Below are 13,436 nucleotides of genomic sequence, written 5' to 3' on the forward strand. Positions count from 1 at the left end.
GAGCAGCTCCAGGGGCAGCTCTAATTACATTGTGCTGCCATAACTTCCTGTGGAGCTGGCCACAGCCAGAGTGCAATGTCAACCGCCCCTGTAACTCCTTGCCCCACCCTGACATGCCTCTCCACTTTTCCATTAGCCCCATGCCAGCAGGAAATCTTTCTGGCACAGAACTGGCACTTGGAGTTCACAGCTTAGGCCACGACCAGGGTCTTTGTGTTATGTACAGTTGTATTAAGGCTTATATCCTTGAGCAGGTAACAGCTAAAACAACATGATCTCTCTCTCTCTTCCATGCATTCACCCACGTCGCACATGCGAATGCGTGCACACACACACGCACACACACACATTCTTGAACAAGTCTATCATTCCATCTACCTCAGGGGTTGGCAACCTTTCAGAAGTGCTGTGCCGGTCTTCATTTATTCACTCTAATTTAAGGTTTCGCGTGCCAGTAATACATTTAAACCTTTTTAGAAGGTCTCTTTCTATAAGTCTGTAATATATAACTAAACTATTGTTGTATGTAAAGTAAGTAAGTTTAAAAAAATGTTTAGAAGCTTCTTTTAAAATTAAATTAAAATGCAGAGCCACCCTGACCGGTAGCCAGAACCCTGGCACTGTGAGTGTTGCTGAAATTCAGCTCTCGTGCCACCTTCAGCACACGTGCCATAGGTTGCCTACCCCTGATCTACCTAGACACACGAGGAAGTATATTAGAACATACTTCCTTGATTTTGTTTAAATTCCACTTTTAAAAAAATCATTCAAAGTTTGAAAAACATGATCCCAAAGCCAATAAAGACATGCTTCATACTTTCCTGTGTCTAGTGCTAAAAACATATTTAATATGTGATATTAGATTTATTTTTAAAATAAAAAAACATGACATAGAAGAACAGTGTGATTCAGGATTCCATATCTTCTCTAGGGAAATAAAATGAATAAAGACTGTAAAAGGCCGCAAGAGAAATAAAGCTACTAAACTATCTATTGATGGTCAAAATGCTTTTATAATGAAACTACTATGGACTATAAAGTCCAGAAAACTATTCAATGACTTGGAAACCAAACTCAGATTAAGGAATGTTTAATTAGTAGGGAGCCCCAAAGGCATTAAGACAGGAGAAGTCAAAATCTTTTGTTTCTAACTGGTTTCTGAAGGTCCTAGGGATGAACAATTGTGATTTTCCCTCTATAATTCCTCTATTCTGATCTCAGGAAAACCATCCAAATACCACTTGCATCATTCTGGTAGACTGAGATTCTGCAAACCAGAAGCTGAAGATGACGATGTGAATCTGAGTGACTATTTCAGGGATCCAATATTTTATCTAGATTACAGCAATTTAAGTACTGTTCCATCTCCTTTCCAGTTGCACAGGTGTTTTATAATGCTGTGATGTTATTTGCTCATATGCTCTGGCTTTCCAGCAGGTGGAGTTTTATATTTTAAAGAAAAAAGCATTTCTTCTGTAGCCTGGAAGAATGTGTTTCTTCTATTTAAAGCAACTACCAGCAGAGGTAAAAAAAATAAGCCTCTTTTTTTCCCCTTTAGGAAAAAGATTCATGATGCATTTCAATGGGGGTCTTCATACACCAACATTTAAAAATGTGGATAATTATTTTGAACTGAAAACCAAGACAGTGTCCCTCCTTCACAATAGGTATGGCTTTAACGCTCTATGCTATTTAAAACAAATGTTGTTGAATATCTTTGTCTTTTAGCCTCAGCTTTTCTGCTTTTAATGTTTTCTTTGAGGTTCTTTGTCTATTTCTCTTTAAAATTTGTATTTCTGATCTATAGATTGATTAGTTAGGACGTGTTCTTGCAAAGAGCCATTCACATATATAATATTATTCACCTTCACCTGTTTACTTTAGTGGGACAAGTTATGTGATGATACTCTGTTTATCCATTCTTTCTGAAGGTTTCCCTCCGCTGATACATTTTTCAGTTTTCAAAAATTCCTATAATCTTTCAAATTAATTTAAATCTTCATCTCTCATTCTATTGCTTGACTCTCAGTCTGTATTCTGTTCATTCTCTCTTCCCCACAGTTGGTTTTTCTTGCTATATGTTTGCTTTTATTTCCTTACAAGCCCATCTCATATTTCTAGCTCTTATGTGGCATCTACTTCCAAGGGCCTGACCCAGCAGTATAATTATAAACTAGTATGTGGCCATATCTACAATGTGCATGGTGGTATCAATTACTTCCAGATGTCGCAAAGTGTATCTACAGCTAGAAAAAAATTGAAGAACATAACACGTACACAAAAGAGGGCAGAGTTAAGGTTGCGCAGGCAACTTTAAATTTCCCCTTTCCTGACTTTTGAGTGCTTCACTTTATAACCACATTTTTAAATGTAGTTTATTTTTAATGGACTAATGGTGATACTTTTCATGCCTGCCTGCTGCCCAGAGAACATTACAGACAGCTCCATAGCACCCCTGGGAAGGAAGGAAGGAGGGTTGGTGTCAGGGGAAGGTGAACCCAGGATTTGAATTGAATTTGTGACTTCCGCTTCTTCCCCTAAGGAGCCATCTGGGGCTGAAACAGGCCAAGCGCTGGCCCCTCCTGCTGTTGGGCTAGGCCCCAAGGGCCTCAGCCCCTGAGGACAATGGGAGCCTTTGCAGTGGCTTCAGGAACCTGCCCTGAACCCAGAGAAATCCCCACTTAGCCAGAGCCACCAGACCCCTGCGGCCCCCTCACACCGTGTGGCGGGGCAGGAAGAGAACCCAGGTGTCCGGGCTATATGTGAAGGGGGCGAGGAGGGGCGGCTTTCCCCTCAGCAGGGACACCACGAAGCGTGAGGACAGATTGACCTGGGCGGGCCACCGCCACCACTGCCGTGTTTTCAGCGCGGGCGGCGCCGAGCAAACACACAATAAGCAGGGAAGGGGGGGGCACTCTCGGAGACGGGGCTGCTCAGCCCTTCCGCGGGTGGATGTCTCCACTGGCCACGCCCCTTCCCGCGCTCTGCGGCCTGGTCCCCGCCCCTGCCCAACGCCGTGTGTGTCCGGGTCAGGCGCGGGCAGCGCGCAGCCTGGTCCGCGTGCGAGGGAGGAGGCGGCGGCGCCGCAGTAAGTGGCGGCGCGGGGAGGGTGGCCGGGGTCCCAAGCGCGCTTGCGCCGCCGTTCCTGCCTGGCCGCGCGGGCTTACCGGTCCTCACTGCCCCCGCGAGGAGACCGACAGACCCTCCCCCCCCCCCCCCGGGGGGAGACAGACCGACCGACCGACAGACCCTCACTCCCCCCCCCGCGGGGAGACAGACCGAGCGACAGACCCTCACCGCCCCTCCCCCCGGCAGAGAGACAGACAGACAGATCGACCGACCGACCCTCATCCCGCACCCCTCCCCCCCGCGAGGAGACCGACAGACCCTCCCCCCCGCGGGGAGACAACCGACCGACAGACCTCCCCTGGCAGAGAGACAGACAGACAGACCGACCGACCCTCATCCCGAACCCCTCCCCCTCGCGAGGAGACCGACAGGACCCTCACCCTCCCCCCGCGAGGAGACCGACAGACCGACCGACAGACCCTCCCCCCGGCAGAGAGACAGACAGACCGACCCTCATCCCGCACCCCTCCCCCCCGCGGGGAGACAGACCGACCGACAGACCCTCCCCTGGCAGAGAGACAGACAGACAGACCGACCGATCCTCATCCAGCACCCCTCCCCCCCGCGGGGAGACAGACCGAACCGACAGACCCTCCCCCAGGCAGAGAGACAGACAGACCGACCGACCGACCCTCATCCCGCAACCCTCCCCCCCCGCGGGGAGACGGACAGACCCTCCCTCCCCGCGGGGAGACAGACCGACCGCAGACCCTCCCCCCGCAGAGAGACAGACAGACCGACCCTCATTCCGCACCCCTCCCCCCCGCTGGGAGACAGACCGACCGACAGACCCTCCCCCCAGGCAGAGAGAGAGACAGACAGACAGACCGACCGACCGACCGACCCTCATTCCGCACCCCTCCCCCGCGGGGAGACCGACAGACCCTCCCCCCCCGCTTGGGAGACAGACCGACCGACAGACCCCTCCCCCCCCGGCAGAGAGACAGACAGACAGACCGACCCTCACCCCGCACCCCTCCCCCCGCGGGGAGACAGACCGACCGACAGACCTCCCCCCGGCAGAGAGACAGGACAGGACCGACCGACAGTACCCTCCCCCAGGCAGAGAGACAGACAGACAGACGACCCTCACCCCGCAACCCTCCCCCCCGCGGACAGACGGACTGGCTCCCGCCCCTCCCAAGCAGGCAGGTTAGACCCGCTCGGCACCCCCCGCGGGGCCCAGCCCCTGTCCTCCATCGTCTGCCCGGCCCCGGCAGCCAGAGCCGGCCCCTTCTGCCCCACCGCCAGCCGAGAGCGACCCTGGAAACCTGGGCTAGGTGTCTTTGAGGGGTTGGTATCGAGGAGCGAGGGGGAGATGTGTGACCGTGTGAGTCCAGGGTGACCAGACAGCAGTGTGAAAAATCAGGATGGGGTAGGTGGTAATAGGATCCTGTATAAAAAAAAGTCCCAAAAAAATCGGGACATCTGGTCACCCTATGTGGGTCCCACTGGTTTGGTTAGCGGTGTGGGTTTTTGCTCTTTACTAACATGGTTGTACAGGCCACAACCCTTAGGTGCAGTTACAGTGTTGTAAAGTTTCTTTAGTCCCCTGTAGCTCTCTCCCCCATCCAGTAGCAAGGTTGCAGTTAAACTGATAGAGGTACATGTACTAGTATAGCTAGTCTCCCATTCTGTAGGGCAATAGCTATAGTGGTATAAATGCATCCACAGAAGGGGGAGGCGGGGAGTGTTGTAGGGTTTCAACTGTGGGGTGTAGTTGACTCAGTCCAGCTTCTTAGTGTAGATAAGCCTAAAGTTTTATTTTGAAAGCACATTTACCCGAAATCCCAGTTATATTGGCTCTTGGTTATTCAGTTTTCTGACTTAATTCAATGTCTTAATGTTAGGGGTGTGAAATAAAGAAAAAATACCTTTCTTGTGTCTAAACCCCACATAATGGTCAGAGGTATTTCACTGTATTGTACTGAAAGGCAGTGGTGTGACAAGAAGGAAGTTAAATCACTTTGGGACAATTGAACTTGATTGGGTAAAGCACAGGATAAAAATACCACTGTAGAGGACAATCCTACATGGTGGGGAATAGAACTAGATCAGGGGTTCTTAAACTGGGGGTTGGGACCCACAGGGGGTCATAAAGTTATTACATAGTGAGTCACAAACTGTCAGCTTCCACCCAAACCCTGACTTGCATCCAGCATTTATAATGGTGTTAAATATATTAAAAAGTATTTAAATTTATAAGGAGGTTGCACTTAAAGAGTTTGCTACGTGAAGGTGTCACCAGTGACAAAAGTTTTGAGAACCACTGCACTGGATGACCTAATGGATCTTTATCTCTCACTTAACTAAGGCACTCTTCAGAATCGTACTATACAGTGTTAAAGTGATGAGCATTGCAAAGAGAAAAGTGAAATATCTAGCAAGTATTCAGATCCATGGTATTTTCTTATCTGCAAATGTATTACACAGCAGTGATTCAGAATCAGAGTGTTGATTTGAAAGGAACTGTTGTCAAAAGCAGTATCTGAGGTCATGTCCTTCACTAACAATGTTGTTGTTGTAGTCGCGGCACCTCCCAGCGCTATTTAAAAAAAACCCATCTCCTCAAAGGGACCAGCTCCCAGTGCTGGTGCACTGTCTACACTGCCATGTTACGGCGCTGAACTTTGCAATGCTAAGGGGGGTGTTTTTTCACCCCTGAGTGAGAAAGTTGCAATGCTGTAAGTGGCAGTGTAGACAAGGCCTCTGCTTCCATTGGCCCCATTAGCTGTGTGATCTATTAAGTAGATTAGGTATGTTGTGTTAATGCAGCGCATATGGCTTTAAAGAAGATGTTATTGTGATAAGAATGTGGGTCTGTTTAATAAAGACTATTGTGAAAATGCTATATTCCTTGTAGAATAGCTCTTTCCAAATTAATTCTTTTTGTTTTAAAGGATTTATTTTTAAATCACCAAAAAGGCATCCAGGATAGTTTCTACATTTCCTTTTAAAAAACAAACCAATTCTTAAGGGTTTTTTTTTTTCTCCTAAAGAAAATTATTTCTAGCTGATCAAAAGAATAGTTTTGGAGCCCTATAAAAGCCAAACCAAATTTTTGCCTGGTAGGATGGAAATATTTTGTTGATGAATTTAAAATATCCCCTGAAAACTGGGTTATCAACGGAATAGTGATGCATCTGTAGTAATAAAATCCATAGCTGTAACTTACAGAAAGCACAGATTTAGGGGAAAGAGAGGCAAAGGTAATTTTAAGTGCTTTTGGTCACATTGATTCGTGGGCCAGCTGTGGGACACTAATATTACAGCAGCCTTATGCAGACTGGCAATGGGTTCTGCTGCAGCCTAGATTCCTGCTCAGTACTATGGATTCTCTTTGACACCTCAAGAATGCTGTGTATGCCTGGGACTGTTAGGGAAGCAGCGTAAGTCTGCATATAGTAGTCAAGCATTGGGGGAATTCTTCCTGGATGGTTGCAGTTTCTTTTTTGCCTCCAGATGTGATTTTTTTATTTAAGTTGATATTGACCAGTTTAAACATTGCTGGTCAACTAAAACTATTTAGTCCCTGATCTCGCAAACACTTTGTGGACATTGAGCTCAGTGAGACTGCTTGCGGACATAAATCTTTGCATGATTGGAGACTGAGTTTCAAAGTAGCTTTTCCAAATTTCTAACACAGAAGTGACATCTGTGTACTCTGACCACAAACTGTGATTTGAACATAATTACATTGTTTCTTTGTGACTGTGTTGAAATACATCGTATGATTCATGTATGAAAAGAGCATACATATGTATGCATGATATATAATGAGAGTTTCAGAATTTTTTTAGAAAAGTTCTTAGTGGTCTATGAATGAATGTGTGCTTTAGAAAAATGAAGAAAACAATACATTTTTAATTCATAGTCTCTGAACCAATGTATTCATAAAATGAAAAATGGACACGGGAAGTTTGGGGAAGAATTAAAAGATAGACATTTGTCTGTGGGGTATTAACCAACTTCCCATATCTGTTGTATACAAACAAGACATTGATAGGAAATACTCAACTGACGTGAATTTCTGATACAGCATACAGTATTGTACTTCTAATTAAACATAATGATGGTGCCCTGAAACTGCAACGTCACAATAGATGTAAAACTGCTATTTATGGATTACAGACCTATAGATGTAGAATATATTTGTGAAAAAACTAAAAGATAGCATAAACGACCTTACTTGCTATCTTGCCGCAGGCACGGGCAACTTGTGGCCCACGGGCTGGATCCAGCCCGTCAGGGCTTTGGATCCGGTCCACGGGCTTGCTACTCCCCATGGCACTGCGGGGCTAAGGCAGGCTTCCTTGGGGAGGCAGAGGGCTTTGAGGAAAACTGTGGCCAATGCGAGCTTTGGGAAGGTACCCGCAGGCGAGGGCAGCATGTGGAGCTCTGTTCCCTCTCCCACTGGGGACACAGGGACATGGTGCTGGCCGCTTCTGGAGCGGCATGGGTCTAGGGCTGGCAGGGAGATGCCTTAGCTCTGCTATGGCCAATGCCACCCTGGAATCGCTCAAGGTAAGTGGCGCTGGGCTGGAGCCTGGAGCTTGCACCCTGCACCCCACCCCCTTCCTTGAGCCCCATCCTGCACCCCCAGCCCTCTGCCCTGAGGCCCTGCTGCATCCTGAACCCTCCTGCACCTCAGCCCCCTGTCCTGAGCCTCCTGCCGCTCTCTGCACCCCTACCTGCACCTCTGCCCTGAGCCCCTGGACTCTGCGCCCCCTCTGCACCTGAGACCCCCCCCCACTCCGCACCCCCTCCTGCATCCCAACCCTCTGCCTGAGCCCCCTTGTACACCCTGCACCCCTCCTGCGCCCCAACCTCTTGCCCTGCTTCTCTTTCTGCACACCGCACTCCCTCCTGCACCCAACTCTCTGCCCCAGCCCTACATTCATGGCCCTGCATGCAATTTCCCTACCCAAATACGGCCCTTGGGCGAAAAAGTTTGCCCACGCCAGTTCTTGAGGGTTTTGCTTTAATATATCAAATCTGGCTCATATTTTTCAACCTGTTTTCTGTAATATTGGATTTCAACACTTCAGGGTCTACAGTCCTCTACTGTGCAATGAGGTGTTAATATCTTCATTGCTCAGCAGAATTTTAGGATGTGAAATTGTGGAGTAATTTGATACTGTGATTTTGTCATATTCAAAGCATACTTTTAAGTGATTTTTTTTAATAAGTTCTTTTTCTTGCTTTACTATACTTTCCATGATATGGACAATTCTCTTCCAAATTTTATTTAATTCAGTTAATGAAATTACAGATCTAACATTTAGAGCCTGGGTAATTATAATCTGCTTTTTTAAAAAACAAGAATGAATGCAGTATTTGAAAGTCAGGAGTATGTTAGTGTTGCAGGAAGCCAAAAAATTGGTTGATATGTATTTAGTTGGTCCATGTCAAACTTTTCATTATTTGTTGTAAGATACTTACGTGTAACAGCATTTATTAAATTCCATGACTATCTAAATTACTCCATATAGAGGTTACACGTATTGAGACTTTTCCTGCCTTTATGATTTTAATCATGTTAGGATTCCATTACTGTGATGTGCTAATGCAATGGAGCCAAAACACATCAGGTTACTAGACTGATCTTTTTTTTCAACTGCTATAGCCAGGGCCATCTCTAGATATTGTGGTGCTCTACACAGCCCCTCTGCGTGGGGAGGCGAGCCCCAGGCCTCTGCGTGGGTGGGGGCTGCTCCCAAGATCTGTGGGGGGCAAGGGTAAACCATCCCCCAGGATGAGCAGGCAGAGTGGAGTGGGTTGGGCTGGGTCGCTCCACTTCCTGCTGCCTGGTAAATGCAGCGTGTTCCAGATCCCTACTGCAGTCCCCCGGCAGGTAGCTCAGGTTATGGGGTGGAGTGGGGGCGGGGCTGGGGTGAAGCAGGATTGGGAAGAGGGGGAGCGGAGCAGGGGCGGGAGCTATGGGAAGGGGGGAAGTGGGAGTGGGGGCAGCTTTCCTGGCTGTCTCAGTTGGCTGTGGGATTGGGGTGGCCGCTGGAGCAGCACGCAGCTGCATAGGGCACTGGGAAATTTGGTGCCCTATGCAGCTGCATAGTTTGCGTATGGGTAAGGATTGCCCTGGCTATAGCAGAGCTCAGGCTTTAGGAACTCTGAAATCAAACAGGCAACCTAACACTCACTGATATGTGCAATAGCAAGTTGGTCTCATGAACCATATCAATTCCATCTTCTACCTCTTCATTTTTCCTACCATATTCCTAATATTTTATAAAGATTCTTCTAGGGGAAAAAAGTGTGCATGGGAGAAGGGATTGAATAATAATGGATTAAATGGTACACACCATGATCAATAGCCTCCCTATGGGAATCAATTTTCAAATATTGTATACTGAATTCTATCCAATTCTGATTATGATGACTAATCATAAGTGTCAGTAAATGGCATGTACCACCATCTTCTCATGTAATGATTATGCTTCTACCAGGTTTATCGGGTTTTAATTATGATGTTAGTAGGGCTCAGGATTTCTTTTGTATTGTATAAGTGTAAAAAAAAACAACCCCACAACAACAACAAGGTAGCTGGAATGTTTTTTCTTGATAAATTAAAAACTTTTGTTCTCCATTGACATGATATTAGAGGTAGTTAATTACCCAAAAGTTAGCATGATCAGCTCTGGCTTTACATACTGAATATGCTTGGCACTTTAAAATACTTAAGAGTTTATCTTCATTTAGTTGGTTTGATTAAAGAGCTATAATTAGGACCAAAGAGATTGTTTTGCAATTCTTGATGATGAAAATGTAAACAGTTCTTTAGTTCATAGATGTTCTATTCAGGTGTATATAGGTATCTCATTCTCCTCCAAGCTTAAACGCTGTTGTAGAAAGTGTATTTATTTTTGTAGTTATCTTCTTTTGTGAAGGTAATATTTTTCTTTTTTCCTTTTTCAATAGGATTTTACAGGGAGTGTGGTTGCCTGTTCAGCTGCATTCATCATGATAACTCCAGCATTGAACTGAGCCAGGACCCCGATTGTCTTACTATAACAATCAATGTACCTTATGCCAAAGTGTTCTGAGTTTGATGTATATTTTGAAGGAAAGGATTTTAAATTTTATGCTAAGCCTTATTTTCTCAGGCAGTAATTTAGGGATTTTAAAACCTTGAGTTTCAATAAAATAAAGTACTGAAAAGAGAATCAGCTTTATATCTGTGTCCTTACAGAACATTCTACTGCTGCAGTTCCTATACTGTGGTCTGCAGAGAAACTGGCTGGTCACATGGTGCTGGTTCTCTTCTTGTTTCCAGCTGCTAAATCACATTAAAGAAGGCTAAAATATGTTAAATGCGTTCCTGATATACTTTTTCCATGTTGGATAGTAATGCAATGATGAATGGTATAGAAGATCCATGAAACACTTTCAATATTAAGAGGTTGTCCGTACTGAAAAAGTTTGACAACCCTTCACATATAGTATCGTGTAATTTTAACAGCTCTTTCTTTCTCTTGTTATGGGACCTTGAAGCATCAAAGCACCAGCTCTCATCTCTTGCCACATGTTCATATACCTTAAGTGGGGTTGAGTAAATGGGTGGAATAGTATATCAGTTGAGCCTAAAATAACAGAGGGATTTTTCTATCTTGTCATTCCTGGTCAACTCTCTTCATTCCTTGAAATGGCAAAATCCTTTGATACTGTTTACGTAGTGCCGAGGATATCTTCTCTGTAATGATGCTAATCCTATCCTGGTTGGGAAGACAGGAAAATCAAATTCTCTCTCAAATGCTGATCTCTTTCATTACTGCATGGGGGGTTAAACTTTCAAGTACTGCACAGGGATTTAGCTGCATGACTTCCATAACATCAAGGAGAGTATGTAGTTAAATCCTCTCTACTGCTGCAGAATGTGCCATATTATTTACTGGTTGAGCCATAGATGACAAATCAGGTATTTTATAAGACATGTCATCTTTGTCCATAGGTTAACTCTTCCTGGAAGAATTGTGGAAGATGGAAGAGAAAAAGCATCTTATAATGTGGACAAAGGTATTAGTTAATAATGTTGTTTTTTTTATTATATTAAAAACACAACACATGCTGTGTACTGATGTATCTTCTGCTGCATTTGTAATTACACAGAACTTTTCATTTACTTGCAGCAAAGCATGTTTAACTGGATTCCTTCTGGTTTTGGTTTGTTTTAAAACCTGTAGTTCAGAGTGGTTACCATATAAACACAAATGGATTATGCTAGTTAAAAAGAAGGAAGGTAATGCATTTGCATGTTCTGTTCTTATCTGGCATGAAGAGCTAGCCCTGGTGGTCATCTACTGAAAGGACATTGAGTGACCCACCACGAGTGAGAGTGGCTCTCCTAATAGAACTTTCTGTATCAAAGGCTGATCTTCGTGGATACGGATCATAACATTCCTGTTAAAGGAAGGTCTATGTATGTGACTTATTCCAATGTGACATGAACGATATAAGTCACTGAACCAAGTAACCTATTCAGCCTGCAAGAAATATGAGAATGAATAAGGTTCAGTAACTAGTAAGAAAGCACATCTCAAGACAGACTCCTGGCTAGTCTTATAAAGAAATCAATGGAAATACACACATCAGCCATCCCACCAAAAAGTAACGTATTGCTGTAGAGAGAGGACTAGTAAAGTTTTTTTTGAGCTCCAGAGAGAAATTATAATTCATGTTGAAGCAGCAATAGTAGAAATACCATGTAATATTCATATTTGCTATGACAACTGCATTATCTTTCATATGGTGATGTCAAAACATGGAGTAGACACATTTTCAGGCCTCATGGTAAGTAATATATATACAATTTGCTCAAGATTTACAAAATTTAATGCCTGGATCTTGTAATGAGGTCTGTGCTGAGCTCTGTGCATTGCCCATTGATTGCTGTGGGACTTTATGCAGATATAAGTACAATATCTGTGTGTGTGAAAGTGACGGCAGCATTGGGGCTTAAAATTGTAAACTATCTGTTCAACAATTCATTCAATTAACAAAATAAAGCCCCACAAGAATAAGACCTGGGCTTATTAAGATACAGTCTGCTGTCTCCAAAGGCATGTTTATACACCTGAAATAAAATATGCATCAGAATATTAAATGTGTCTTTCTTTAATCTTATGGTTGATTATTTGAGGGGAAAAAACAGTTTAAAAATAAAAATGTACTTATTCTGTCTTTGTTATATGAACTGTGTCAAGACATCACCATAAATGATAAAGCATTTGTGTACCTTTTGAAAAAGAATTTAATTATCTGGTTTCAGTGGAATTCATAGAGTCGGGGTTAACTCTAAAAAATGCATAGAGATGAACACACGGCAAAATTTTAATTTGCATACATCCTGGGTGAAATACACCCAAATAGCTTCCCGAACATTAGCTTCAATAAGGAGAAATGGTTGTACATTTTTTTACACCTTTTATCTTTTAAATTGTTATACATCTGAATGAAATTTCAACTTCTCTTTCAAGACATTTTTACAGTTCGACTGCCTAAGGAGACTCCTGGTCAGTATTTTGATGTGTTGGACATGCTGACGGCTCTGTTAGCACAGAAGAAATCTAGATCAACTAAACCATTAGTGGAAGAGATAGGTATGATTACTGACACTGGAAAATACAACATATTTTAAAAGTTTAATTTGTATAGTTGATTTTTTGTTTGAGTTTGTAAGGTGAATTTGTAAGCAAGAAGACTTCCCTTGTGTGAAGTGCATTGCAGACTTTCATGGTTTGAGAAAGTGTTTTGTAAGAGTTATATTTGCATTCTCTCAAAATATCTAACCCTTGCTAATCCTTTGTTCCCCTGTAGTGTTTATATATGCATAGAGGTTTGAGATTCTACTGCTGCCTTTAAAGTGTTAAGGTATTGGTCTTTTAGCTCAAGTAATAGTAGCTCATTAGATCTAGCAGTCCCAAGTTCAACCCCTGCAGAAGACCTAAGGATGCTCGTACATATAGAAGAAAGCTTTAATAAATGTAGTTAATTGTGTGATTGTCTGTCGTCTTACCAAATAATTGGCAATATCTCTTTCCGTTTGTGGGGTGGGTGGGTGTGGGTGGTTTTTTTGTTATTTTCTTTTAAATATAGAAAGTTGTGATCTTGGAGGTGATATCCTGGCCTTATTGAAGTCAGTGTGAGGTTGCTATTCAGTTCAATGGGGCCACAGTTTCACACTTGGTATATATCTGGTTTGTCTCTGAGCCTCCATTATTGCTTGTAGGAATGTTGGACCCTGATCATGCATGGAGCATTAACGTAAGAGTCTCTCTGTATGAAACATTGCT

At 44.0% G+C, this 13,436-nt stretch overlaps 1 protein-coding gene across 1 annotated transcript in view; it reads left to right on the top strand.

Moving 5' to 3' along the window:
• Positions 1–4,437: 4,437 nt before the first annotated feature.
• The window catches only part of SHQ1 (SHQ1, H/ACA ribonucleoprotein assembly factor), a 112,143-nt gene continuing 103,144 nt past the window's right edge, over positions 4,438–13,436 (top strand). The window contains 4 exon segments of the mRNA XM_030570247.1: positions 4,438–4,504; positions 10,066–10,250; positions 11,096–11,160; positions 12,621–12,743. Coding sequence (XP_030426107.1) covers positions 10,165–10,250; positions 11,096–11,160; positions 12,621–12,743 — 274 coding nt within the window. The 5' untranslated portion in view covers positions 4,438–4,504; positions 10,066–10,164.

This window comes from Gopherus evgoodei, chromosome 7, assembly GCF_007399415.2.
Source record: "Gopherus evgoodei ecotype Sinaloan lineage chromosome 7, rGopEvg1_v1.p, whole genome shotgun sequence".
NCBI classification, from domain to species: domain Eukaryota; kingdom Metazoa; phylum Chordata; order Testudines; family Testudinidae; genus Gopherus; species Gopherus evgoodei.